Raw genomic sequence first — 27,840 nt, 5'->3', positions numbered from 1 at the left:
TCGCCTCCGCCCGCGTCCGTCCGGCGCCTGCGCAGTGCGGCCACGTGACGCCCGAGGCCCCGCCTCGCGCGCCCCGCCCCGCCCCCACGAGTGCGGCCTCAGCGTGCGGCGGCGCCAGGTGAGCGGCAAGCGCGGGCCGGCGGGGATCTCGGCGCGGGGCCGGGGCCGGGCTCGGGGCGGGCGCGCGGGGCGCGGGCGCGGAAGGACGCGGGCGGGGGCGCGGGCCGGCCGCGGACGGGGCCGGGGCGGGGGCGGCGGCCTGAGGCGAGCTCGCGGCCTGACGTGGCGGGGGCGGCGGGCGGGACCCCCGGGCGCGGCGGGGTCGGAGCTGAGGGGCCGCGGGGACGCCGGCGTCCGGGCCTCGGGCGAGCCTGTCGCCCCCGCGGGGCCGCGGCCCCGGCGCTACGCCGGCGGCCCTGCAACAGGCGGCCGGTCGGGCGCCGTTCCCCTGGCGCGACCTTGGACCCCGGCATGCCAGCCTCGGCCCCTCAGCCGGCCCAGGCTCGGCTCCCGCTTGCTGCACGGACGGACCTGGACGGACCCCGACGGCCCCGGCGGCCGCGCTGTCAGTGTGACGCCTCGGCCCGGAGCGCCGGCCGCTGGTCTGCCCACTCCCACCCCGGCCCCGAGCCCAGCGCCTTCCGCCGGGGCGCGTCCCTGCCCCGCTCCGGCCTCCGCGCCGCGATGGTCCAGAACGCCTCCCATCCTCACCCGATGCGGGCCGTCCCCTGGGAAGTGGGACCCCCTTTCCCTTTGTTGCAGACCTTGCTTCGTGCTGCCAGGGACTGGGCTCCGTGGAGGGCAGACACTGTTTGGGGCCCTGCAGAGGACTGAGGGTGCCTACTTAGTAAATTGTGTTGAGATGAACATTGTTCAGAGATGCTTCCGACTCTGTCATCCATGAATTCATGAAAATTCATTTTACGTCCTTCAGTTTGTATCTACTTGGGACATAAAGCCTCCTTCCTGCTCCCTCCAAAGCTCTGAACTGAACAGCACTGAACGCAGGGCCTTGCTTGCCATGACTAAAATCGGGGACGTTATGGGGCCGAGGGTAGTTAATCTAGGGAAGGGCTTCATCATAGAGGAACCTGGGTAAAATGAATAGGAGGTCGAGGGTGCCAGAGAGTGAGCCCCCAAGAACATTTTTTATTTCAGAAAAACAGGCATGGGAAGGGAATCGCAAAAGATGTGCAGCATTCCACTTAATATTTTATTTTTGAAATTTTATGAATTACCAAAACGAAGTTACACTGTGAAATGGTGTTTTTCATCTAAGTCAGCAAAGATTTAAAAAAAAAAACGCTATTGGTGTGCTAGACAGTGGTTGCAATCCGGTTCTCATACTTTGCCCGTGGAGAATAAATTGGTACAACCTCTATGGAAGGCAATTTGGCAATATCTATTGAAATGTCAACTACACATTCAAATTAAGATGATCCAGCAGTTCTATATCTAGTAAATGTTCCTCATTTAACTGCTACATATATGGCAGATCTCAGTGACTTTCAGTGCAAAACTGTTGTCAACAGCAAACAATTGAAGGAAACCCAAATGTCTCTCTGAAAAGGATTGGTTAAATAAAATATGGTTATACATACAATGGACTGTGGGTGGGATACGAGGTTATCATGTGTAAAAGCTAATAAAAAGGGGGAAATTTTGTTCTACAGCTCTGCCTGCAAATGCATAGGTGCTACCTGGAAGGGTGACGGGAAAGTAGAATAGCTTCCTCTGGGAGAGGATCTGGTTAGGGGGCATAAGTGGGAGGGAAATTTAAGTTTCATAATACAGTATACCTTTCTGTTTTATAGTAGAATCTATTTTTCATTTTTTCTTTCAAGGGTCCAGTAGGGGATTGAAAAAGCACACTTGGGGAGGGGATAGTGGAGAAACGTGAGGTGGGGAAGGAAGATGTGGCAAGTGGTTCGCTGGCTGGCAGTGCTGTGGCCTGGAGAGTGCACAGCTCGACCCCACAGCTCGGTGTAGGACTGGCTGCCCCCTGACCCGGCGCAGCCAGCTGTCCACAGTCACTTGTGGTTGGCTTGGAGTGCTTGGCCAAAATGTGTTTGCAGTAGCTGGTTTTACTCATGGGGTTTCTGAGGCTCCTGTTCAAATCAGTTTGCATTTTTTTGAACATATTGACTTAATTATTAGAAGTTAAGCTTGAATTTAAAAGACGATGCAGACAATCTTGAATGTACCAAATTTACTTGAAGTTACAGTGCTTGACTCTCAAAATCTCGGTAAAAGAAGGTAGGGCCTGGAACCCTCCCCTGTACCACCACCTAGGCCTGTTGTCTTTTTTATGCATCCATTCCTGTTGGGGGGGACGACCCAGTGTTCTTTCCCAATAGAAGAGAGGAAGAGCCCTTGAGAACCTGGTCTGTGCTGGTGCTTTGTGTTCGTCCTTTAGGAAATTTGAGAATGCCCCGAGGGGCTGGGTGCTTGTAGTCCCCTTTTCTCATCTGAGGGGCTTGACACTCAGGTTCACCACACTGAGTCCACCGTGGGGCTGGGTTTTCTGCCTGGGTCCGTCTGTCTTTAGAACCCTTTTGTTTCATGGCGATGCTGAAGCACATAAAATGGAAAGGAGAATCTTGGCAATGAAGGGACACAGGTCAGGAGGAAGAAGGCCCTAAGTTTGGACAGCAGTGGGAGGGGAGAGGGAATTAGAGGTTTGAGACCACGGGGAAAGCACAGGTGAGCAGGAGGGTGGGACCCGAGCAGCTGGCCAGCCCTGCACAGCTGGCGCTGCCTCCCAGGCTCATTCCTCGCCCCTGTGTCTTGGCAGCTGACAGCCGCGGTGCTGAGGTTGGGAGCGGTGGTCAGGATGGCGGAGGAGCAGGAGTTCGCCCAGCTCTGCAAGTTGCCGGCACAGCCCTCCCACCCGCACTGTGTCAGCAACACCTACCGGAGCGCACAGCACTCTCAGGCGCTGCTCCGGGGGCTGCTGGCTCTGCGGAACAGCGGCATCCTCTTCGATGTGGTCCTGGTGGTGGAGGGGAGGCACATCGAGGCCCATCGCATCCTGCTGGCTGCGTCCTGCGATTACTTCAGGTGAGTCTGTGTAGTAAGGTAGCAGGGATGCTGGCTCCACCAGGTGGACGCCTTGGCACCCCGGGCTTCTCCTGCTTCTGGCTGTGCGGGCAGAGGGGGCTCGGTGTCTGTTTTTCTATCAGCTGCCCCATCTCTGGGGCATGTGCTCCCTTTTTTTGTTTGTTTTAAAGGCGGTATGCTTGGCTTTACTTATAATATTGTATTTACTAGAATGAGTTTTCTACTATAAGTACAGTATCTTGGTGTGAAACAGATTTTCTTTCTACTTTACTCTGGCTTCCCATCATCTCATTTAAAAAAATTTCAAATCTATGGAAACGTTGAAAAGAATAGTATCACAAACACCTGGACACCAGTTGTTACCATTTTGCCACATTTGCTTTCACTGCCTTTGTAACACACGCCTTTTTTAAAAGACGTTATGATGCTTTATGCCTTAGACTTTTCAGCCCCACCCAGTGTTCTTGTAAAACCGTCAGGAAGCCCATACGGGCCTGGGGACCTCTGTGGGGGCTGAGGCGGGTGGTCGGTACCGTATGCATGTCGTCCACACAGCTACGTGATGTGGAGTCACTCCGTTCGCACCCTCACCTGGCCATCCACCTCCCGCTCTCACCTCCTCATCCCTTAGGCCTCGGCCTCCCACCCTCCCTGTGGGTTCTGTGGCCCCTGAGTTTCTCATGACCTCCTACGTGACGCCAGCCCAGCCCTGAGCACATTGGGCAGAGCTGGTGCCACCATCCCACTTGAAACCTGAGACCGTCTATTCTGTCTCCCATTCTGTTTGGTTCTTCTTTTTTTTTTTTTTTTTTTAAATTTTTACTATTTATTTGGTTGCGCCGGGTCTTAGTTGCGGCAGGTGGGCTCCGTAGTTGCAGCTCACCAGCTCCTTAGTTGCAGCATGCGGGCTCCTTAGTTGCGGCATGCATGTGGGATCTAGTTCCCTGAACAGGGATCGAACCCGGGCCCCCTGCATTGGGAGTGCGGAGTCTTATCCACTGCGCCACCAGGGAACTCCCCTGTTTGGTTCTTTTGTCTTCAAGGCTCATCTTTTAACTTTAGGAACTAATGAGCAAAATATTTCTTTATGGTTAAGTGCTTCCTGTTCTCCAGAAGGAGTTTATGGAGAGGGTGACCCAGTGGTTAGTGGTGCCTTGGAGCAAACATGTCCAGGGACAACAGTGTCCCGTCAGTTCATGGGGATTCAGCTTTTACAAGCTTTGAGAAGACAGGGCAGTGGGCAGGGCAGATTTTTGTGGGAGGCCTCAGGGCCCAGAAGGTCAAGCACTGGAGTCCTCCTGGCTTAGGGCCTCCTGGACACACCGTCGAAGCCCTTCAGGCGGAGCTCTTCTCCCCACGCAGGCCATCCTGTCACTGTCACAGTCATGGTCCTCTTCCTAAAGGACAGTTACTGGCGCCACCTCTCCCTTCTTGGTGGAAACCTCCTGTGACTCCCCACATCCTCCAGGAGCGATTCCTGGCCCTTTGGCAGCCGCTTCCAGCGGGCCTGTCCTGGGAGGTGTTCCCCTCTCAGGCCCGGTCACTGTGCAGGATGACACCCCCTCCCACTGGGACCAGGGAGAACCCAGACTCATCTCTGGTATGTGCATTTGAAATGATGATTTCCAAGCTTTAGCGGGTTTATTTCCTTATTATTCATTTCAGTTATTGACTCAGTTTGAAATGATGAAGGGTTTTTCCCAGTGAGGCTGGTGAAGATATCTGATGTGGGCAGGGGTGGAAGGAAGGGCTTTGGAGGGCAGTGGGCCCATGGCTGGGCCCTGTAGGGGACGCCCTGTGGGGTGTCTGCCAGGTGCTGAGTGGTGTCCAGCCAACACACGGAAAGCTGTAGTTCCTTATGGATCAGAGTGTGTGAAATGCTCAGTGAGACCTGGGCACGTGGAGCAGTAGACCCCCGCCTGCTGGGCCTTGTTCGTGGAAAGACAGTTGGTTCCATGTTAGGAAACCTCTCTTCCAGTGCGAGGCCCTAATCAGCCTGAGGCGACCTGGCGTGTGGCCATCTACAGACAGGTCAGCAGGCATGTGGTCACATCCAGCATCCACTGCCACAGCTGAAACGCTGCTGGAATAGGAAATCGTGGAAAGCACCACTTTATCCCTGCCCTCCCACCTCACCCCCATGGTAACCATTTATAAACGTTCCTTATCATCCACACTGTTTTCCCTTGCAAATCCTAGTTCATAATACTCAAACCTCAAAGCTCTGATACTCAGAGTTGTTTTGTTTTGTTCTAATGTGTTGCTAAAACTTATCAAGTGTCCTCTGGAAGTCTCCCAGAGCTGGTTTTTCTGATTGATTGATTGATTGATTGATGCATGCATGCATGCATGCATGCTGTACCGGATCTTAGTTGTGGCATGCGGGATCATAGTTGCGGCACGTGGGATCTAGTTCCCTAACCAGGGCTCGAACCCGGGCTCCCTGCATTGGGAGCATGGAGTCTCACCCACTGGACCACCAGGGAAGTCCCTCCTGGAGCTCTTTTGTTTGTGGATAGCTGTCCAATCTGTCCAGTCGTTGATCTTTGAGGGGGGAGGCAGAAGTTGGATTCTCCTACATTGCGAGCTTTTTGAAAATCTAAGTTTGGCAGAAATTCATTAAACCACGAAACCCGCCCTGAACTGATATGAGGGTACTTTTATATGTGTCCTACTTAGCATGGGTCTTTGTACATTTTGATTTGGAAATATTGAGGTGTTTGGATTTGATTCAGACCCTATGGGGGGCAGCATGACATCATATGTGGCACAGATAAGGGTTTCTCCAGGTGAAACGTTCTGAATTCTGAAACACGCCTGACCTTGAAGGTTTGGAAGAGGGGTTGGGGGCTGGTACAAGCTGGCACAGGAAATGTTCTCCCCACGTCATATCCTAGGCAGCTCATTGGCACCTTGTGACATCTGGTTATGACATCCTGGCAGTAGAGGTGGCCCGGGTTCTCTTTGTGGTCTGTGCTATCTGTGCCCGCCTGCTGGGGACTTGGTGAACATCCTTTTTCAACAACAAAAAAAACCCCTGTAGAATTTAGCATCTTAACCATTTTTAAGTGTACAGATCAGTAGTGTTAATTTTTTTTTTTTAAATAAATTTATTTATTTATTTGTTTGTTTTTGGCTGTGCTGGGTCGTTGTTGCTGCTCGCGGGCTTTCTCTAGTTGCGGTGAGTGGGGGCTCCTCTTTGTGGCGGTGCGTGGGCTTCTCATTGCAGTGGCTTCTCTTGCTGCAGAGCACGGGCTCTAGACGCGCGGGCTTCAGTAGTTGTGGCACGAGGGCTTTAGAGCGCAGGCTCAATAGTTGTGGCACATGGGCTTAGTTGCTCCGTGGCATGTGGGATCTTCCCGGACCAGGGCTCAAACCTGTGTCCCCTGCATTGGCAGGTGGATTCTTAACCACTGCGCCACCAGAGAATTCCCTGGATCACATTCTGTAATTCTGTTTTTCATTTTTTGAGGAACCCCATACTGTTCCACAGCAGCTGCACTAATTTACATGCCCACCACCGATGCACAGAGGTTCCAGTTTCTTTAAATTGACAAGACAGAGTCTAACAGAAAATGGGCAAAGCATCTGGACTGTTTGGAAAAGAATATAGAAACAACTGTTAAACCTGTGAAGAGAGCCTCTGTCCCGTTGTTTACAAGATTTCTCCCTCGCCTCCTGGCAGTTGGAGCGGCGTCTTCCTCTGGTTCTGAGGGTGTGGGGGGCAGGCTCCCCGCGCACTGGTGGCGCTACCTGACAGGCCGTGGGCAGTGCCATCCAAGTGCGTGTGTATGAAACTCTTTGACCCAGCAGTTGCTCTCCTGAAATTAATCCTGGCGTTCACATGAGCAACAGCTCGTGGGCGCAAAGCCATCCACTGGGTGAAATAACGGGAGATTGGAAGTAGCCCAGGTGGACCCCGGCAGGAACGGTTAAATCAGTTGTGATCGCCTTTACAGAGAGGGGCAGCGCTGTGTGTACGGATGATCGGGGCCTTTTCCAAGGTGTCCTGTGAAGTCGAAACCAGGTGGGGATTAAGGCGCGGGCACTGCCTCTGGGGATAGTGCCACCCTGGGAGGGGGGCTGGTGACCAGAGCACCCTTTCGTGTAATTTAGGTCTTGAGAGAGAGAGAGAGAGAGAGAGAGAAGGAGGGAGAGGGAGAGAGAGAGTGTGTGCGTGTGTGTGTGATATAAAATGTAACAATAGCCACTCTGTCATCTCCGTGTTGCTGTCATATTTCAGCCCAGATTCCTCCCCTGACTGCCAGCCTCCTCCCTCCAAACACCTAACTGACACCCCTGCTGGGATGCCCTGGGGCGCCCACAGTGTTGGAGCCATGATGGGACTCCCACTGCCCTCTCTCACTCCGGTCCCACCAAGTCCCTTCCTGCCCAGCCTGGGTTCCTCCTGTGCTCTCCTGGGTTCCCTCCATCGCTTGTTCTCTCCTCTCGGCCCCAGGGTGGTCTCTACTCCAGCTCCCCAGCCATGTGGCCTCCCCAGTCCTGCAGGAGCCTCCCTGCCTCTGCTCCAGCCTCTCCACTCTGGCCAAGGAGCCCAGGATCTGAAGTTCCTCGGCTCAGGCCTGTGTACGACTCGACAGCACCTCATTTGCCTTGGTTTTGGTCCAGACCCTGCCCTGCCCCGGGGGTAGCAGGACCTGGCCCAGGCTCACCTCCTGCCTCTTCCTCCTCGCCCTGCCTGCCTGCCTGCCTGCCTGCAAGCTCTTCCTGGCCCTGGGCCCTGGGTGCCTGCCACCTCCACTTCCTCATCGTGGGCCCTTCTGCCATCGCTCTCCACCCACTCTTCTCCCGTGCTGGGCACTCCTCGGTTAGATGCCCTGTTGTGGTCCTTGACAGTGATTCCACCACCGGAAGTGCCCTGTGTCTTCGTGTCTGTCCTCTGGCATTAACTCCATGCACGTAGGGATCCTGCCGCTTCACTTTACTGTTGTCGCATTGGCTCTGTGCACGGTTCCTGGCGTTTAGTGGCTGCTGGGTACGGAGCTGCTGAGCGGAGGACTTTCACTATTTGTTTCCCATTCATTTATCCTTTCACCGCGTGCCCTGGGCTGCGGCTGTGGCCCAGGAATTGCACAGGTGGACGCAGCAGAAAGCGTGCTGGACGTGGTCCTGCCCGCAGAGGCTCATGTGCGGCTCCTGGGGCACATTAGATGGAGATTTCCAGAACAGCTGCCAAGCTTGGTCAGGAGCTGTGGGCGCTTCCGGGTGCCCCTCCTCTGTGGCCTGGGCTGGCTTCCTAATGGGTGTAACCCTGCCATCTCCTTTCTTCCCTTTGCAGAGGCATGTTTGCTGGGGGGCTGAAGGAGATGGAGCAAGAAGAAGTCCTGATCCACGGCGTGTCCTACAACGCCATGTGCCAAATCCTGCATTTCATTTACACGTCCGAGCTGGAACTCAGCCTGAGCAATGTCCAGGAGACGCTGGTTGCCGCCTGCCAGCTTCAGGTGAGGCTCCTGGTCTGAGTCAGGCAGAGCCAGGCTCAGACGGGTCCCGGGTGCCTGCTGGGCAGTGGTGTGAGGGTGGGCGGTGAGCCCTTTGCTCTCGAGAGTGTCGGCAGGCTCCTTGTTTGGCTCAGAAGACAGCTTTTCCCTCGTGTCCTGAAACTGGAACGAAGTCTTATGCCGAGTTCCTTATCCTGACCTTTTATGAGGTCAGAGCACGTCTGGAGCAGTAGGAAAAGCTGCCTGTTTGGGGGTGTCTGGAGGCTCCCCGCATGGCGGGGCCCTAGTAGCCCCGTGCCTTTACCCTCAGTGGCGGGTGGGCAGGTGGAGCTGAGCCAGGGCGGCCTTCACTCAGGAGAAGTTCCCTCTTTTAGTCAGAGAGCTCCTCTGTCCCCATGTCCTGTCCCCTCATTGCTGCTCTGGGGACCACACTTACCTCCAGTAGCCAGCCGCCCCCAGAACCTCTCCCCCGCCCCAGCACACCGCACACTGCCTTGCTCCCTGCACCGTGTATCCCACGGCCACTCTGCCAGCGCCCGGCTCTCCTCTGTGTCCACCTTCGTCCTCTGGGTCCACGTCTGGATGAGTCGTCCTTGTGAATGTGACCGTGTTCTCTGTTTCCCTGCCCTCACCTCTGTCCCGGCCTCCTTCTCTCTGTTTCTTCCTCCCAGCTGGGCTCTGCCTTCTGCTGTATCCGTCGCGCACACCAACACCAAACCACCTCCCCAAACCCACCCCTCTCCCTCTGCCACCCACTGGCTCAGAGACCTGCTGCCTCCCCTCAGACCTCAAGGCAGAGCCATGGCTGGTGCTTGGGGCAGCCCGGCTTGGTTTTGTTTTATTTTTAACATACTGGGCTTCTATGCAATGTTGTTTGTTTGTTTGTTTGTTTTTTATAAATTTATTTATTTTTGGCTGCATTAGGTCTTCCTTGCTGCGCGCGGGCTTTCTCTAGTTGCGGCGAGCAGAGGCTACTCTTTGTTGCGGTCTGCAGGCTTCTCACTGCGGTGGCTTCCCTTGTTGCAGAGCACAGGCTCTAGGCACGTGAGCTTCAGTAGTTGTGGCACGTGGGCTCAATAGTTGTGGCTCCCGGGCTCTAGAGCGCAGGCTCAGTAGTTGTGGCGCACGGACTTAGTTGCTCCGCGGCATCCAGGGCTTGAAGCCATGTCCCCTGCATTGGCAGTCGGATTCTTAACCATAGTGCCACCAGGGAAGCCCCGCAATGTTGTTTTTAAAGCAAGTTTTACTTGGCGTAACAGTTCCAAGTCCACAGGCCCACCGGGTCATGTTTGTTCATGTAGCCAGTGGCTGTTGGTGGCCTGTCCCCCATGTGCTGTGCCCTTCGTGGTATCCCCAGGGATGTGGATCTGCGTGTCGGTGAGACCGTATCCACTGGGTCACCCCAAGCAAATGAGTTCCCTTCTCTGGGCCTCTCGTGGGCCTCCTGCACGGGGCAGGCCAGGCAATTCCTTGGTGAGATTCCCTGCCAGAGGTCCCTGCTCTGAGACAAGGATGAGGGACCTTGACCTTGCCAGGGAGGGCAAGACAGTCCCTGGTTCTCAGGAGCTGCTCCTCAGGCCCACTCAGGGCTGTCAGCCCTCACCTTCCACCCAGAGCCTGGTGCTCAGCTCCTGGCCTGTGAGAGGTCAGAGGTAATATTTTAGGCAGAAGAGGCCAAGCAGAAGCACCTGCTCGGGAGGAAATGGATGGTCGAGTGAAGACCCTCAGGACCTAAGGAAGCAGCACGATGGAGACGTTCCTGGTGGGGGAGACACACGCCTGGCACTTTGCAGGTTTCCATTCAGCCTTCAGCATGTCACCTGGCAAGCACCAAATGTCTAGAACCAGAAAAAATAAAAAGACTTTAAACATTTATTAATAAGCTTCAAATTCCAGCAGAATTAGTCTACTTGTAATGAATTTGTTGATGGTGCTGGATAAGAGAGGGATTCCCATTTTGAGAAATTCTAAAATCCAGTTTTCCTGCAGAACTTAGCAGCCCCTGAGCAGCCTTCCCGGGCCCTTGCCTTGCCTCCTGGGTTCTTTGGTTACCTAATCGCAGGGTGTCCTCGCCTCGCGGCGTGGTGGCTGTCCTGCTGCTTCCACTTCTCTGGAGATCCCGTGCTTTTGATTCAAAAGGCAGCTGACGTGTGTCGGGGTCCACCCTGTGTCAGGTGGTTCCTCGCCACGTCATCCCTGTTTTATAGATGAGGAGGCTGAGGCTCAGAGACCACCTCCAAGCCCAGACTTAAGCCCCGAAGTGCTGTGAGCCTCGGGCATGTCCAGTGTGGCGGGGAGTGGGGCCGGCAGAGCCTGTGAGCCCCACCCGCGCCTCCACGCTGGGTCCTGCACCCAGACGCTTTGCCTGGGCTTGAATGGGTGTGTTCTGTTCACAGATCCCCGAGATCATCCACTTTTGCTGTGACTTCCTCACGCCCTGGGTGGATGAGGACAATATCCTTGACGTCTACCGGCTGGCCGAGCTCTTTGACCTGAGCCGCCTGACCGAGCAGTTGGACGCCTACATCCTCAAGAACTTCGTGGCCTTCTCGCGGACTGACAAGTACCGCCAACTGCCCCTGGAGAAGGTCTATGCCCTCCTGAGCAGCAACCGCCTGGAGGTGTCCTGCGAGACGGAGGTGTATGAGGGCGCCCTGCTCTACCACTACCCTCCGGAGCAGGTGCAGGCTGACCGGCTCCCGCTGCATGAGCCGCCCAAGCTCCTGGAGACCGTGCGCTTCCCCCTCATGGAAGCCGAGGTCCTGCAGCGGCTGCACGACAAGCTGGACCCCAGCCCCCTGAGGGACACGGTGGCTGAAGCCCTCACGTACCACCGGAACGAGAGCCTGCAGCCCAGCCTGCAGGGCCCACAGACCGAGCTGCGCTCGGACTTCCAGTGCGTCGTGGGCTTCGGGGGCATCCACTCCACGCCGTCCACTGTCCTCAGCGACCAGGCCAAGTACCTGAACCCGCTGCTGGGGGAGTGGAAGCACTTCACCGCCTCCCTGGCGCCCCGCATGTCCAACCAGGGCATCGCTGTGCTCAGCAACTTCGTGTACCTGATTGGAGGGGACAACAATGTCCAGGGCTTCCGCGCCGAGTCCCGCTGCTGGAGGTAGGGGCCCTCGGCCGGGCGGCTGCCCAGAGGGTGGCTTCTGCCAGGCACGTGCCACTGGCCAACGCAGTTAGCCTCTTGAACAGGTCTGCACCCGTTCTGTGGGTGCAGGTTGATGGGGAGAACATGGACGGCGGTGAGATGAGGAAGGGGGCCTGTGATGCCTCCTCCCGCTCTTGTCCCCCCTCCTCAGAAACCCCCTCACCCCTCAGCACACCCCACCGTCTTGTGGGTGAGGGGCTGGGAGAGGGTGTTGCAGCAGGAAGGAGGGGACCAGGCCTGGGAGCATGGCCACCTTGCCTCTCTCTGCTCTCACACCCCTGGTCCCAGCTTCCCCTCGCCTATCCGCTTAGCTCTGCTCTCGTAACCGCACAGGCTCCTGGTGGAGGGTGGCTTCCTGTCGCCCTGCTCCCCTGAGTGCACAGTTCTCAGCCTGGGGGGCAGGGAAGGCCCACAGGCAGTGCTGAACCTCAGACCAAATCCCCCCCACCCCCCACCCCCCAGGCCCTGTCATCAGCCGTGTGCTGGGTGTGAGGCCCCAGGGGAGGCCGTGGTTTCTGTCAGTCTGCGAGGCTGGGATCCCACAAATCCATTTCATTGGTCAGAGCAAGGGAAGTGGGGCAAATCCCCATGGCCTCCACTTCCAGGAGGTTTCCAGGGCCCCCTCCTCTGTCCTTTGGTTTGATCTTAGGGTGCCTATGGGAAGTTTCTGCCCCCCACAAGCTGAAAGATGGCACTGCAGAGAGAGAGGGGTTGCCAGCTGTTTCTGGCAGCGGTGAGCTGAAGCCAACTGCGTTCCTGTTCCTGCTCTGTCTTGGGGGTGGGGTCAGGCCTCGCTGTGCCCCTTGGATGGGAGCCTGGGGACCCCAAGCCAGGAGGAGACCCCCGTCTATCGGCCTCGTCTGCTCTCCCCACCCCAGGAAGTGATCACTTTTGTCAAACTGGTGAGACCCAGAGCTTGGCAGCTCTTTGTGGTCAAACGGGAGGGGGCCCAGTTCAGAAGGGAGGAAACCATGCCTTCATCGTCTCCCTGACCTGACGCGTCCTCGGGGGGCGGGGGGGTGGTGGCGGTCCCAGGTTCAGGCCTCCCTCCTGCCAGGCCTCAAAGGGCTGCCACTTCTAGCTGGAGGGCCAAGGCCAGATCTTCAAAGCAGACTCTCCAGAGTCTGTCCTGTCATGAGCTGCTGACGTCTGTCTTTCAAACCCGGTCTGTTTCCCTTTTGTGAACGTGTGCTGTGAGACCCACCAGAACTCTGGAAGGTGCTGGTGTCAGCCTCCGTGATTGACAACCACAGCCTCAGACTCCAGTCGGAGGTTGGGTCACTGTGGCAGGCGGGGTCAGGGACACCTGCCGGGCAGGCTGCGGTGCGGAGCGGCTGGTGAGCTCTGGGGAGACCCCGGGGTCTCATCTCTACAGAGTGAAAGTTTCATTCATCTCCTGCTGGACTCTTCACACTGCCAGGTGGATCTTAATTTGAGTTAAGAGTCTGGTTCTCTGCCCTTTCCTCTCAGTTCACCGCCCTTAGAATCTACAGGCTGTCAGAATATAAGAAAACAAGATTTTGCAGTAAATTAGCATTTGCGTTTTGAGGAGTTAGGGACTTAACAGGTTTGTAGCATGTGAAAAAGTAGTTCTGTCGGAGCACGTTGCCTCCGAGCTATGACACTTCTCTTTTCTTTCCTTGATAGCGTCTGTGTCGCCCACGTGGCTAGGGCACCTTCCCACAGCTGCAGCTCTGCACCCCTACCCGGTGGTGGCCAGTCCATGTTGCCAGATGCCCCGACCCTACATAGAGTGATAACTTGTTTTTGTCCTTAGGCATTTTCATGACTATTAATATTTTAGAGTATGTTTCAAAAAATGTTTCTAACTGTAATGGACTTCATCAATAATCATGGGAAGGCTTAAGTCATGGAAACACGCGAGAGCAATCACTAAGTTTAATAAGGCCTCAGAACATTCTCATGCCAACCCTAGGTTTCGCCTCTGAGTTTGCAGTAGGATGGTCCAGAGTCAGCATTAAAGTGACTGAAGGATTTGAATCCTTATATGCAATAGTTTAGTTTATTTCTATTAGGAAAAAAATATTACTTGAGGACTTATTCTGACAAAGTGGAAAATTAAACCAATAAAGAGGAAAATGTGGGATATAGAACATGATGGAGAGATAAGAAATCAGCAAAACTGTGGTTATGTCTGAATTATTGACGTGTGGTGTCTGTATGTATGTGTTTGTGTATGTGTGTGTGTTTCCTTAACTGACACCGCAAATCCAGATGAACCCAGCCCAGGGAGCTGTGAGGGCAGGAGGCCAGAGGAAGCATCTGGAGGGACTCGTCTCCCTGGTGAAAATGGGGCAAAAGAGACGCATGTGAAATGTGAACAAGCCTTGTGCACAGGAAGGCTGTGGGAGGCGCCTTCCTGCCCTGGGCTGCCTGTCCCAGCTGGACCTCCACCTGGCAGGGCCCGTTCACTCGTTCTCAGGCGCCCTCCCGGCCCTGCTCTCTCCTTCTGTCACTTCTCCCCGGCACCTGTCCTTATGTGGAGACTTGGCTACTCTGCTCCCTTTGGCGTGTTTCCCAACCTACAGTGGAAAGGGGGGCCCTGGGTGCCAGTGCCAAGAGCCATGGCTGGTCCACGTTGGGGGCAGTGATGTTTGTTGAGTGACTGATTCCACTGCTGGTGACCTCGCCCCTCCTTCCCTTCCCTGAGCGGACAGTGCGTGATCTGCCCTGAGCTGGGTGCACCACCAGGTTTGGGAACACAGACATGGACCACGGTCCTTTAAGGAACCCTTGTCACGTGACTTGACCCTCATGATCCCTCATGGTAGCTTTTCTAGGCAGGCAGCATAACCCCGTTGGGTGTGGAGCTGAGTGAACGTCGGGACAGTAAAACTGATGGCCAGATGTGCCCAGACCTGGGTCTGTGTGGCCCAGGTGCCTGTCCTCTCTCTCCCTTCGGCCTGTTTCCTGTATTCTCGGCTGACAGGGAGGGGCTGCGGCAGGAAGAAGCTGCTGTCGAGTGCACTTAACTTGTTTTGGGGGTGAAAGCTGAAATGGGGGCATCTGGCACAGGCCAAAGAAAACTGCTTCGGAGCTGGTCTTAACGGTGGAGAAATAAACACTTATCAGAGAGAGGCTGTAAGTGTGCAGGGGCCATCGAGTGAGGGGGCTCCAGAGGCCGGCGCTCAGCTGCTGGTGCCAGAATTGGGGGCGGGGTTGGCGAGGAGCCAGGGGAAGGGTGGACGCGGTCGGGGAGGAGTGGGCTTGGGGCCTCGGGCTCACGGGCCCTGGCCCTCGAGGCTCTGTGGTCACCTGTGTCCACTCAAACAGCACACTGGCCTCATGCCCAGCAGGGTGTCAGGCCTGGGGCCTGGAGAGATGGGGCAGGGGGCCAGCCTGGGGCAGGGGCTGGGTCTGGGCTTTGAAGGGCTTCAGCTGCTGGGCTCAGGCATGTGAGGATTCGGGTGTGAGCAGGGGCTTGGCTGGTGAGCGAGGGGTGGGATGTAGGGAGCCCGGGGGTCCACGTGGGAACGGTGAGCAGCCGGCTGGAGGTGGCAACGGGTATTAGCAGTGTGAGAAGAGAATATGGGGTGGCCGTGGGCCATCCTGGAGTGGCCGAGAAGACCGGGCTGAAAAGTGAAGCCCTCTGGAGGCAGGAGAGGGCAGGGCTGGGGGGAGGAGCAGCTCCATGCTGGGGGCATAGAGGAAGCTGTCACATGGGGGTTAGGCTCTTTTACGAAGGTTGATGGGGTGAGGTGAAGGCAGGGCTGTGACGGGGACAGCTGCGTCCCCTTGAAAGGGGCGTGGAGGTGGCCCTACGTCAGGAGAGCGAGCTTTGGTGATAGTGCTGGGCTCAGCAGAGGTGGGCTTCTCTCCCCTCCCCTCCTCGCGAGCCTCTGTCCTGGAATCCCGCTGGGGAGGGCGGGAACTGCACACAGGAGATGCGCAGGCAGTAGGGGGTGGGGGTCAGGCGGGCTGTGATGGGAGCCTGGCGACCAGCCTGAGGGAGTGCTGGCTGGAGGCCTGGAGGCTGTTGTGCCCAGTTGTCCAGTCGAGAGGCCATAATTGGGGGCGTTCCTGATTGAGAGCGGGGCCATGGGGATTTTGAGGTGAGACAGGTGAGATCGAGGTGGCTGTAGGAACAGCCATTGGGCAGCTTGGGGTGGACAGTGGAGGGTCTAGAAACCACCATGAGGTCACAGGTGGAGGGCCTGGCGCTGTGGGCTGAAACCCAGAAGGCTCCAGGCCCCACCCTCCAGGCTGGGGGAGGGGCTGCTCAGTGACATGCTGTCCTCTGTCCCCACAAGGTACGACCCGAGGCACAACCGATGGTTCCAGATCCAGTCGCTGCAGCAGGAGCACGCCGACCTTTGCGTGTGCGTCGTGGGCAAGTACATCTACGCGGTGGCTGGTCGCGACTACCACAATGACCTGACCGCTGTGGAGCGCTACGACCCTGCCACCAACTCCTGGGCCTATGTGGCCCCGCTCAAGAGGGAGGTAAGGAAACCCCTCCCAGGGGGCCCTTCTTCGGCCGCGTTGCTTCCTGGGCTGTGCGGAGGGAGCGGGAGGCACGGCCAGGGAAACCAGCCGATGATCAGAGCCCTCTTCCCTCCTTGGACTGTGCCCTAAGATTGGGGTGGGGGACTCCTGAGATTGAGCCAGCCGCCTCGGGAGAGACCCCCTTCCCCAGAATTCCACCCCCGTCTGGGTCTCGCCACCTTGGCCCCGGGCAGCTGCTTTAACCCTGCAGTCAAATGTGGACAGAAGCCTTCCCCTTCTCTTCCTCAGCACAGCTGAGATGAGCTGGAACAAGTCCAGAGATGTTGTCAAACCTGAGGGATGCGAGAGGCAGGGCCCAGAGGCCTCAGACCTCCCCCACAGCCCCCCCCGCCCCCCGCCCCCAACCAAGGACGGGGCCTTCAAGAAGCCAGAAACACTTTAGAAGTTATATTTTACATGTTTTTTTTTTTTTTAAATCATGTGTTTCCTACACAATACTTTGGTTTGTTTTAGCTTGAAGATGTGAAAAATACGTCCATTGTGCAAAAGTGATGCTTTAAGGGATGTACCTCTCTCACCTTATGGGCTTGCGGTGCTGCGACCCTGGCCCCCAAACCAGACATGAGACCCCAGGGCAAGAGGGGGCCTTGCTGGTCCCTGGTGCACCCCGGGTCCCAGTGCCTGTGAGCACCGCTGGGCACCCTGACTCCCCCAGCGGAGAGGATGGGTCTCCTCCGGGCTCCGCTGCACTGGCCTCGAGGCCTTGGCAGGAGCTACTGCCTCCCTGACCCTCTTTCCTCCCCTCCCCTCCCCTCCTTACCTTTCACCCTTTCCCGAGCCCCAGGGCCTTAGACTCCAATTTCGGGAGCCCAGGGGTCTCCCTGACGGGCCCAGCTCCTCTCCACAGTCCGCGAGGCTCCAAGGAAGGCCAGGGGCTCCCACCGCAGTTCCTCCCAGGCAGGAGAAGCCAGCCTGCCCCCTGCTCCTTGGCCTCTTTGGGGAGGAAGCCCCTCTGGAGGGCACTCCCTGCCTGTTTTGAAGAAGAGGGCAGGTTTTTCTTGGGAAAGACCAGGGGTCCTTGAGACCTAGTGGGCGGGGGTGGACCCTGAGCTCTGTCCTGGAGGGGAGTGGGGGAGGGGCTCCAGGGGCTCTTTGTCTGGACGGCGGGGAGGCTGCACCTCTCAGCGTAGCCACAGAGGGGCAGCCTCAGCCTTCAGTCAGCTTCTCCCTGGTGTCCAGGTTCCTAACTTCCTTCATCCATTCGTTCCTTCAGCAGCTATTTATTAAGCACCTTCTGGATACCAAGTCCTGGGGATCCAGTGGTGATAAAAAGTGACCAAGGTCCTCCCATGGTGTTTGCAACTTAGTGGGAGAGACCACTCTCAACCACTGTACAGATGAGTAAAGGACCTTGAGGGCCGAGCTGAGCGGTGCTTAAGGAGGGGTTCCGGCAGGATGGACCTCGCTGGACTGTTTGGGGAGGGTCCGTCTGAGGAGATGTCAGTGAGACCAGGTCCACGGAAGACAGGCAGCCATTGGGAGAGGCAGGAAGGACCTTCCAGGCCGGGAGGAAGAGGGGAAGCATGGGGAGTGCATGTGAAGAGAGGGTGTTAGGGGAGCAGGGCCAGGGCACTTGGGTGGTCTGGACAGAGGCGAGGGTGGTATGGGCTGTGGTGGAGGCTGTGGGGGACGAGGGAGACAGGCAGATTCAACGTGTCACTTGGAGGTAAACTGACCAGACTTGCTGATGGGTTAGGAATGAGAGGCCATGGAGACTCCCAGGCCACCCGTGTGAGCAGCTGGGTGGTGGCTAGGCCGCTCCCCCGGAGCACAGGTGGGCTCGGGAGTGAACAGGAAAGGAGGGGCTTTATGTGGAAAGTGACAAACATGAGATGCTGGGGACATCCGGTTGGAAGCCAGGCTCGGGGAGGTCAGCCTAGAGATGGAGATGGGGGGTGCTGGCCATGGGCGGGGTGATCGGCTCAGGAGCAGGGGCGGTGCCAGGCCAGAGGAGGAGCAGAGAGGCAGGGAGCCCGTGGGTCTGGAGATGTGGGTGTGCAGCCACTGCAGAGGCCTTCAGGGTGTCTGCAGGGCCTTGGGTGGGGCGGGGCGGGGTGGGGCGGGGCGGGGCGGGCCCTCCCTCCCTCCCACCTGTCTCTCATGGTCCCACCCACGTGGCATCCTTAGGAACTGGTCACTGATGTGCCCCCAGTGGACTGAGAGCTCCCTGCCCCAGCAGCGGGCAGAGTCCTCCAGTCAGAGGTTCTCTTCTGCACGGCCCAGACCTGAGCATGGCCGTCCCATGCTTTTGGAGGAGAGGAAGGAGGTCTCAGCAGAAGCCCTTCTCTGCTCACTTAAAAACCTTCCCAGAGAACTTGCACCTTCAGAAAGGTAGAGTAGATGTGTCCTTCCTGGTTCCTTCTGCTCAGTACAACACAGAACCCTGTACGTTATGTGTAAAACAAACTCAGAGGACTCAAAAAGGTTGAAAGAAGATGGCAGACCAGCTAGGGATCTGGGGACCTGAGGATACCTTGGTCTGAATGAAAATGAAAAGACAACATGTCAGGATTGCCCTGGTGGTCTAGTGGTTAAAAATCCACCTTCCAATACAGGGGACTCGGGTTTGATCCCTGGTCGGGGAACTAAGATCCCACATGCCGCAGGGCAACTAATCCCATGCACCACAACTAGAGAGAAGCCTGGGCGCCGCAACGAAAGATCCCACGTGCCACAATGAAGATCTTGCATGCCGCAACTGAGACCCAATGCAGGGCTTCCCTGGTGGCGCAGTGGTTAAGAATCTGCCTGCCAATGCAGGGACATGGGTTCGAGCCCTAGTCCGGGAAGATCTCACATGCCGCGGAGCAACTAAGCCCATGCGCCACAACTACTGAGCCCGCGTGCCACAACTACTGAAGCCCATGCTCTGCAACAAGAGAAGCCACCACAGTGAGAAGCCCACACACCGCAACAAAGAGTAGTCCCCGCTCACCGCAACTAGAAAAAGCCCGTGCTCAGCAACAAAGACCCAACGCAGACAAAAAAAAAAAGACCCAATGCAGCCAAATAAGTAAATAAATTAAAAAAAAAAAAAAAAGACAACATGTCAAATTTTGTGGCACCCCAGCTAAAGCTGTGCTGAGAGGGAAATTTGTAGCACTAAAAACATACATTAGGGAAGGAAAAAAAAATCTTAAATCAGTAATCTAAGCTCCTCCCTCAAGAATCTAGAAAAAGAAAAATAAGAGCAGAATAAAACCCAAAGCAAGCAGAAGAAAAGAAATAATAAATACCAGAGCAGAAATCAATGAAGTTAAAAGCAGAAAAACAGAGCAAGTCAGTGAAACAACTGGGTCTTCCACAAGATCAATAAAATTGACAAACTTCCAGGAAGCCCGACAAAGAAGAAAGAGAAGACAATTTAAAATATCAAGAATGAAATGGGAGCATTACTGCAAATCCTGCCGACGTCAAAAGGATAATAAGGGGACACTGTGAACAACTCTACGTGTGTAAATTCGACAACTTAGATGAAATGGACCAGTTCCTCAAAAAACACAACCTACTACGACTCACACAAGACTAAGTAGAATTTGAATAGGCCTATACTTGTTAAGGAAATGATTTGCAGGCCTAGATAGTTTAACTGGAGAATTTTACCAAGCAGTTAAAGAAAAGTTAATACCAATTCTGCATGATTTTTTTCCCAGAAAATAGAAGAGGGGGAATACTTCCCAGTTCATCTTCTAAAGTTAAAATTACCCTGATACCAAAACCAGATAAAGACAGTCCCCCCGCAAAAGAACAAGTCTGTCATAGATGCACATATGTATGAATATTCTTAACTAAATATTAGCAAATAGAAGCTCCTCTCCCCGCAAAAGAAATTCATGACCAAAGGCTGGTTCCATATTTGAAATTCAGTCAGTGTAATTCACCATATTAAAAACCACATGATCATATCAGAGCAGAAATAGGATCTTATAATATTTTGCATCCATTCATGATCAAACTCTCACAAAGTAACAATAGAAAAAAATAACAGAGAAGAATTACCTCGACATGATGAAAAGCATGTACAAAACTCCCACCACTACGTTATACTTACTGGTGAGGACTGAATGGAATGCTTTCTCCTAAGGTAAGGAACAGGGCAGAGATGTCTGATCTCACCAGTCTTATCACAGTCCTGGAGGGTGTAGCCAGTGAAATAAGGCAAGAAAAGAAAATAAAGGCACGCAGGTTGAAAGGAAGAAATAAAACTGACTCTACAGATGACAAAATTGTCAAAAAATCTAAATGTACACCCCCAAATTCTTGCATTAATAAGTGAGTTTAGCAAGATTGCAGGATATGATATAAACATATAAAAACCAACTGTATTTTTGTATACTAGTAATGACCATGTTGACACTGAAATTAAAAATACAACACCGTTTACAATTGCTCAGAAATGAAATGCTTAGGTATAAATCCAACAAAACATTTTTAGGATTTATATGCTGAAAAGTATAGGTGCTGATGAAAGAAATAAAAGAAGATGTAAGTAAATGGAGAAACATATGTTTATGGATTCCAAGACTCAAAGATGTCGGTTCTTCCCAAATTGATATATGGTATACAGCACAGTTCCTATGAAAATCCCAGCAAGAGTTTTTGTAGATGTAGATAAGATTCTGGAATTTACATGGAAAGGCAAAGGATCTAGAATACTTCAAGTAACTTTCAAGAAGAATAAAGTGGGAAGACTCCATCTACCTGTTTTTAAGACTTACTACGTATATACCTGATACAGTAATTATGACTGTGGTGTTGGCAGAGGGATAGACCCGGAGATCAGTGGCACAGAATGAGAACTCAGAAATAGGCCCACAGAAACATGCCCAGCTGAGTTTTGACAAAGATGCTAAAGCAGTTGAATGGAGGAAGGATTACCTTTCCACAAGTGGTACTGGAGCAACATCTATAGGCAAGAAAATGGACATCGACCCAAGTCTCACACCTTACACAAAAATTGATTCAGAATGGTGCACGGACTTACATAAAATACAAAACTCCACAGCATTTAGAGAAAGTAGAAGAAAGTATTTGGGGTCTGGGGCTAGGCAGTGAGTACTTAGACTTGACCCCCAGAGCATGACCCATAAAGAGAAAAAATGATAAATTGGACTCCATCAAAATTGTAGACCTTTGCTCTGCAAAAGTACCTGTTAGGAGGATGACAGGAAGCTGCAGCGTGAGAGAAAATGTTTGCAAACCAGTACCTGGCAGAGGACTAGGATCTAATATGTGTAGAGAATCCTCAAAACTCGTTGGGAAACTCACAGGGATCCGCTGGAAAGAAGGCAGAAGACGGGAGGAGATGCTTCAATGGGGAGGATGTAGACGTGCAGTTAGGGGATGCAGACTGGACGCCACAGCGGGGAGACCGCCTGTTGAGCGGCTGAAACGGCAAATGTGACAGTACTAGGTGCAGTTAACTTCCAACTGCCATGTGACCCAGCAGTCGCCATCCTGGACATTTACCCCAGAGAAACAAAAACTTCTCTGAACACAGATACTTACAGCAGATTTATTGGTAACAGCCAGAAACTGGAGACCAGTCAGATGTCCTTCCACGGGCGATAGGCTCACCAAACAGGCAGGTACACGGTGCAGAGCATTACTTGGAGTCGGAGAGGAACTCTGGGTCTGCACGTCGACGTGGGCGGCCTGTCACGGAGGTGACATATCACATGATCCCATTCAAGCCACACTCTGGAAATGACAACGTGGGGAACAGGTGGTGGTTGCCAGGGACTGGGGGGTGGGGAGTGGATGTGACTGTAAAGAGGGAGACAGAAATGTCCTGTGTCTTGATGGAGCCGACGTCAGCACCCAGGCTGTGATGTTGTGCTGAGGCCCACAAGCTCTTCCCCCGGGGAGTCAGGGTGAAGGATGCGGGGTGGTTGTATTTCTTACAATTACATGTGGATCTACACTTACCTCAAGATGAAAACTTTAGTTAAAAAAAAACACCTCCTCAGATGCCCACCATTGATGGGAGAAGACCTAGCCCCATGGTGTGTTTCCTGCCCACTGCTCTGTCCCTTGCCCTTTGCCCCATCCACCTCTCCAGCCCCTTGCTGTGCTACCCACAGCCTGGGTGTCAGTGACCGGCCCTGTAACACAGGCCCTGGGGCTTCCCGGCCCTGCAGGACATCTCTGCTGCAGAGCACACAGGCACAGCAGGAGGCCCTTGTGGGCTGTGAGAGGGGGGCCTGGAGGCAGTGGGGCCGGCTGGGCAGAGAGGGTGTGCCTCCCGGGTGCAGTGGAAAGCAGGGGTGAGGTTGAGGACCAAAATCCAAAGTAGGGGGTGAGTTTTCTCCCATAACTAAAGACTGCTGTTTGTTTGATTTTGCATCTCACTTTTGTGCTCACCAGGTCACATCATTTGTTATTTGCAAACAAGCAGATTTTTTTTTTAATTTATTTTTATTTTTATTTATTTATTTTTGGCTGTGTTGGGTCTTCGTTCCTGTGTGCAGCCTTTCTCTAGTTGAGGCGAGCTGGGGCTAGTCTTCGTTGCAGTGCGTGGGATTCTCATTGCGGTGGCTCCTCTTGTTGCAGAGTGCAGGCTCTAGGCGCGCAGGCTTCAGTTGTTGTGGCGTGTGGGCTCAGTAGTTGTGGCTCGCGGGCCTAGAGCACAGGCTCAGTAGTTCTGGTGCACAGGCTTAGTTGCTCTGCGGCATGTGGGATCTTCCCGGACCAGGGCTCGAACCCATGTCCCCTGCATTGGCAGGTGGATTCTTAACCACTGCGCCCCCAGGGAAGCCCCAAACAAGCAGATGTTGAAAGTGGAGTCAGGGGTGGGGGAAAGGTGGAGGCGACCAAGGGCCTCACTGAAGACAAGGCTTTGATTTCCTTTGGGTCCCCATGCAGCTCTCACCTTTAGGGGCAGGGGAAGGACAGAGATTCTGTTCTTCCTCTTGTAGAAGCCCAGCGTCACCTCTGGGCCCTGAATCATCTTCCACTGGGAAGAGGTCAGGTGGGGGACAAGGACGGTGTGCCCAGCGAAGATCCAGTCAGACCGTGAGGAGGAAGTCGGCAGGGCTGCACACACACGCGCGCACACACGTGCACGCACACGCACACCCCCGGTTCTCCCGGCCCACAGGTGTATGCCCACGCGGGTGCCACACTGGATGGGAAGATGTACATCACGTGCGGCCGCCGGGGGGAGGACTACCTGAAGGAGACCCACTGCTACGACCCGGGCAGTGACACCTGGCACACGCTGGCTGACGGGCTGGTGCGGCGGGCCTGGCACGGCATGGCCACCCTCCTGGACAAGCTGTACGTGGTCGGGGGCAGCAACAACGACGCGGGCTACAGGAGGGACGTGCACCAGGTGAGCGGCGGGGTGCCCGCCTTCCACTTGTCACCGATAAAAATTGCCGTGTGGGGGGTTTTCCCTTGTAACAGACTATTTTTTAGAGCAGTTTTAGGCTCACAGCCAAGTTGAGCAGGAAGATTTCCCGTGTGCCCCCGGCCCCCACACACCAGGGCCTCCCCAGGCTCAGCATCCACCAGAGGGTGTCATTGTTATAACCGATGACCCTACACTGGCCCGGGGTCACTCCTGGTGATGCATATTCTGTGGGTTTAGACAGATGGCATGTATCCACTGTTAGAGTATCACACGGAAGAGTTTCACTTGTCTTTATTATTATTAAAAACTTTAATTACATAAAGTTAATGTAACCACATTGCAGAGCTTTGAAAAAATGGAGAAGGGTGAAGAAAAACTCCCATAACCTGGCCCTGTGCTACTAGCTTCAGCCCTCCTACCTGTGCGTGGTTTCCACTTAATTGTACTCAAAGAGTATCATCCCATTTGGCTTCTGGCTCAAGTTTGTTGTGGGTGTGTCTTCTAGTTTGATGACCACCCCACCCCCACCCCACCCAGTGGCTGTGCAGAATTCCATCAAACTGTTGACGTATGGGTTGGTCAAGTTGTGGCTATTCCAGGTAACATTTCAAGTAATATTTGCTTTATAGAGCTTTTGGGTATTTTGGGGTATTTCCTGAGGTGAGAGCAGTGGTTCTCTAAGTGTGGTCCCCCGGCCAGCAGCACCCACATCACATGAGAACTCATAAGAAATGCAGATTCTCTGGCCCCTCCCAGACCCACCGAGTTGGAAGTTCCTGGGTGGGATCCTCCAGTGTTGAGAACCATTGGGCTCTAGCGTTTTCGTTTTCTATTGCAGCCGGGACAAATCACCACAAATTCAGCCACTTAAATCAACACAAGTGTGTTTACACGTCTGTGGCTCTCACCAGACGACAATCCAGGGGTCCTTCCTTTGTGGGGCCTGGGGAGGATCCACATCCTGCTCACCTAGGGTGTCGGTGGAGTTCATTTCCCTGTGGTTGTAGGACTCAGGTCCCGATTCCTTGGCTGCTGTGGGCTGAAGCCCTTCTTGGCTTCTAAAAGACTCCACATCCCCAGGGTCAGGCCCTTTCCTCTTCTAAGCCAGCAGTGGCAGCTTCCCCTCCCTTTTCAGCCCCCATCAGACCTTCCCTTTTGTTTCCAAGGGCTTGTGTGACTAGGTGGGTCCCCCCGAAAATCCAGGATAACCTCCCATCTCCATGTCTCCACCCTAATGAGTCTGTAGGGTCCTTCTTGCCATGTAAAGTAATACAAGTCCCAGAGATCTGGGCACAGGCTCCTTTGAAGGCCATTCCTCCTCCCGCGGCTGGAGAACCGGAGGGGATCATCACTGAGTCAGAGGGTAGCGTCCGAGTGGCTCTTGATAATTTTGCACATTGCTGTGCTGGCTGGTCAGACAGGCGCACAGCAGGGCAGCTTCACCATGCCTCCACCAGCCCCGGGCTTGTGCCTTTTCTTCCCCAGTGGCTGCTGGTTAACAGCTGACAATTTGTCTCTGACGTTTTATTTTGCATTTCTTGGATTACTGGTAGGCTGAACATTTTCCCATGTATTTGTTTACTGTTTGGAGTAATTTTGAAGAGAAGAGATTTTTTTTTTTTTTTTTTTTTTTTTTTGGCTGCACTGCATGGCTTGTGGGATCTTAGTTCCCCGACCAGGGATTAAACCCAGGCCCCAGCAGTGAAAGCACCGAGTCCTAACCACTGGACTGCCAGGGATCCCCCAAGAGAATGTTGATGGTTATCATGAGTTAGCAAGCACCTGTTTACTTATTTTATCTGCACCTCCCCCATTGCTGGGGGCGCATGGGGTCTGAGTCTTCAGCTTCAGTGGTGGAGGGGAGTGAGCTGGCACCCCCAGGCCAACTGGGAGACACCCACACGCCTGGGGCCACAGGCTGGCTGAGGGGCCAGGGTAGGGGACAGAGTGTCAGCCTGGCCCGAGCCCTTCCTCCGGGGGGTGCGTTTGCCCACATCCCCGCTGCATCCCTCAGCCTCGTGTGAGCCTGGGGCCTTGCCTTGCAGGTGGCCTGCTATAGCTGCAAGTCCGGGCAGTGGTCATCCGTCTGCCCGCTCCCAGCGGGGCACGGTGAGCCCGGCATCGCCGTGCTAGACAACAGGATCTACGTGCTGGGTGGCCGCTCGCACAACCGGGGCAGCCGCACTGGCTATGTGCACGTCTATGACGTGGAGAAGGACTGCTGGGAGGAGGGCCCGCAGCTGGACAACTCCATCTCGGGCCTGGCGGCCTGCGTGCTCACCCTGCCACGGTCCCTGCTCCTTGAGCCGCCCCGCGGGACGCCTGACCGCAGCCAGGCCGACCAGGACTTCGCCTCTGAGGTGATGAGTGTGTCTGACTGGGAGGAGTTCGACAACTCCAGTGAGGACTAGGGTCCCAGGCCAGGTGGGGGGTGCGGGGGGGTGGTAGCTCCCAGCTCCCCCCACAGTACTTTGCCCTGGAGCACTTGACCCCAGGCTGGCAGCGGCCTTCCCTCCCGCCACCTCCCATCGGCAGGTATTTTTGGGGCCCTGCAGACCTGTGGCTGTGGATCACCCCACAGTGGGAAACCTTCGGGAAGGGCTCGGCCCCCTGAAGTTCACCGGGCTCTCTCCTCAGCGGGGACGGGCTGTGCCGCCACCAGCTGTCCTGGCCTCCCTGCTCCCTGGTTCTGGTCCCTACTGGGCCGAGAGGGCGCCCTTCTCCCAAGGGACCTGGGGACTGGCCCCTGGTGAGGGAGCCAGGGCACATCTTGTCCCTCTCGTCGGCAGGGAGGGGGCGGGCTGAGCCCATCGTCTGCCCAGCAGCTCCCGGGGCTGGAGAGGGAGAGAGATCCATCAGGTTGCCTGAGGCTGATTCTGTAAAATGATGCCCTGTAGCTGGGCTTTTCGGACCCCATGTTGTTGATAAATGAAATAAATCATCTTACACGAGGTGTGTATTGCTTTCCTTTGGCCACGGCCTCACTTCCTTTCACAGCCTGTCCAAGGCTGCAGCCCTGGAAGCTTGGTTTCTGGGGGGCAGAGCTGTTGGGGGCAGTGGGAGGCCGAGAGCCCACCCCTAGGCTAGAAGGGTGTCACCAGGACGCCTGCCGCAGTCTGATGACAGGTGGTTGCCCGCCCACTTGAGCATTTTCCCTGGTGAGGACCTCTTCTCTGAACTTTAGTCCAGTCCCAGGTGGCCATCTCAGCCCCAAGTAAAGCCTAGCACCTGGGGAGGGAGAGAGAGATGCCTGGACCTGCCCACCTCCTGCATCTGAGCATGTGGCGGGGAGGGGGTTCTGCATTTCCTCCAGGTGAGTCTCCAGGGCCATGCTCCTGCAGCAGGTGGGACCTGTGGGCGGGCAGGGCTTCCAGCACCAACCTCACTTCTGCACAGCCCAGCCTCCACCTGAACACCCCCCCTCCTTTGGGGTCCTCATACCACACCCCCTGCAGACCCCTAGGCCCGGGGATGGATCGGGATGAACCCCCAGTGCTCTGTTCTCTGTTCTTTCCCGGCTACCTGGGACAGCTGGGTCTTTGTCCCTGTGCCTTGCCTAGAGCCTGCTGCCCTGGCGCCCTGCCATGGAAGAGGGGGGCAGAGGGACGGTGTGCGCTCCTTGGTGGGAGGAAGGGCATGGGGGGTGCAGGCAGCCAGCTGCTCTGGACTCCTTTGGGGGTACCCTAAAGACGGGCATGGGGGCGAGGCAGTCGCTGTGTGTGTGACTGCTGTCTTGGGGCCCAGGTACCCCTGAGGAAACGTGCCCTACTCCCTAACCCCACGTGACATCATGCACTTACACTTCAGGTGGCAAGCCCAGGGTTGACCCTGATGGTCGCTTCCAGTGGGACAGGATGACCACTTATCCAGTGTCATCCTCCTGCTCCCAAGGGTGAGGTGTGGGAATGTGCGTTTGGAGTAGGAACCCAGCACTTCCTGTCTCTGCCAGCACCTTGCAGGCCAGGGCTGCAGTCCCTGCAGACCCCAGAGGTTCCTGGGAAGGAGAGCCAGAAATGTCCGCCTCCGCCCCCAAAATGTGTCCGACGTTGCTGGCGCTATCTCCCCACCCAGACACCAAGGCACAGCTTTTGCAAGAGACGTCTGGTCTGCAGTGGAGGCGGGGAAAGGTCTGTGAGGCCCCACAGGGCATGGGGTGGGGTAGACATGAGCCCTGGAAGGGATCCTGAGAGCTGGGCAGCAGCCTAGCCCTGCCACTGTCCGGCCTAGCATTCATCCACCGCCAGCAGCCCACCAGCTCCTGCCCCTGGGCCCAGGCAGCT

The 27,840-nt window shown here is 55.3% G+C and overlaps 1 protein-coding gene across 1 annotated transcript; it reads left to right on the top strand.

Moving 5' to 3' along the window:
- Positions 1 to 54: 54 nt before the first annotated feature.
- On the top strand, positions 55 to 26,511 carry KLHL22 (kelch like family member 22). The gene is made up of 7 exons (XM_061169199.1): positions 55 to 118; positions 2,795 to 3,060; positions 8,360 to 8,525; positions 10,919 to 11,637; positions 15,951 to 16,143; positions 23,306 to 23,539; positions 25,606 to 26,511. The coding sequence occupies exons 2-7, from the start codon at positions 2,834 to 2,836 to the stop codon at positions 25,969 to 25,971; spliced, it is 1,905 nt and encodes a 634-aa protein (XP_061025182.1). The 5' UTR covers positions 55 to 118; positions 2,795 to 2,833; the 3' UTR covers positions 25,972 to 26,511.
- The last annotated feature ends 1,329 nt before the right edge of the window (positions 26,512 to 27,840 follow it).

This window comes from Eubalaena glacialis, chromosome 15 (genome assembly GCF_028564815.1).
Source record: "Eubalaena glacialis isolate mEubGla1 chromosome 15, mEubGla1.1.hap2.+ XY, whole genome shotgun sequence".
NCBI lineage: Eukaryota > Metazoa > Chordata > Mammalia > Artiodactyla > Balaenidae > Eubalaena > Eubalaena glacialis.
Note: the sequence above shows the minus strand (reverse complement) of the source record. Positions and strands in the feature narration are given on the sequence as shown.

Bases quoted from the DNA above. Each gene is read 5' to 3' on its own strand.
- KLHL22 (XM_061169199.1), top strand. From the start codon at position 2,834: ATGGCGGAGGAGCAGGAGTTCGCCCAGCTCTGCAAGTTGCCGGCACAG. The intron at 8,526-10,918 runs GTGAGGCTCCTG...TTCTGTTCACAG, and splicing joins TTGCCGCCTGCCAGCTTCAG to ATCCCCGAGATCATCCACTT. The intron at 23,540-25,605 runs GTGAGCGGCGGG...CTTGCCTTGCAG, and splicing joins ACAGGAGGGACGTGCACCAG to GTGGCCTGCTATAGCTGCAA.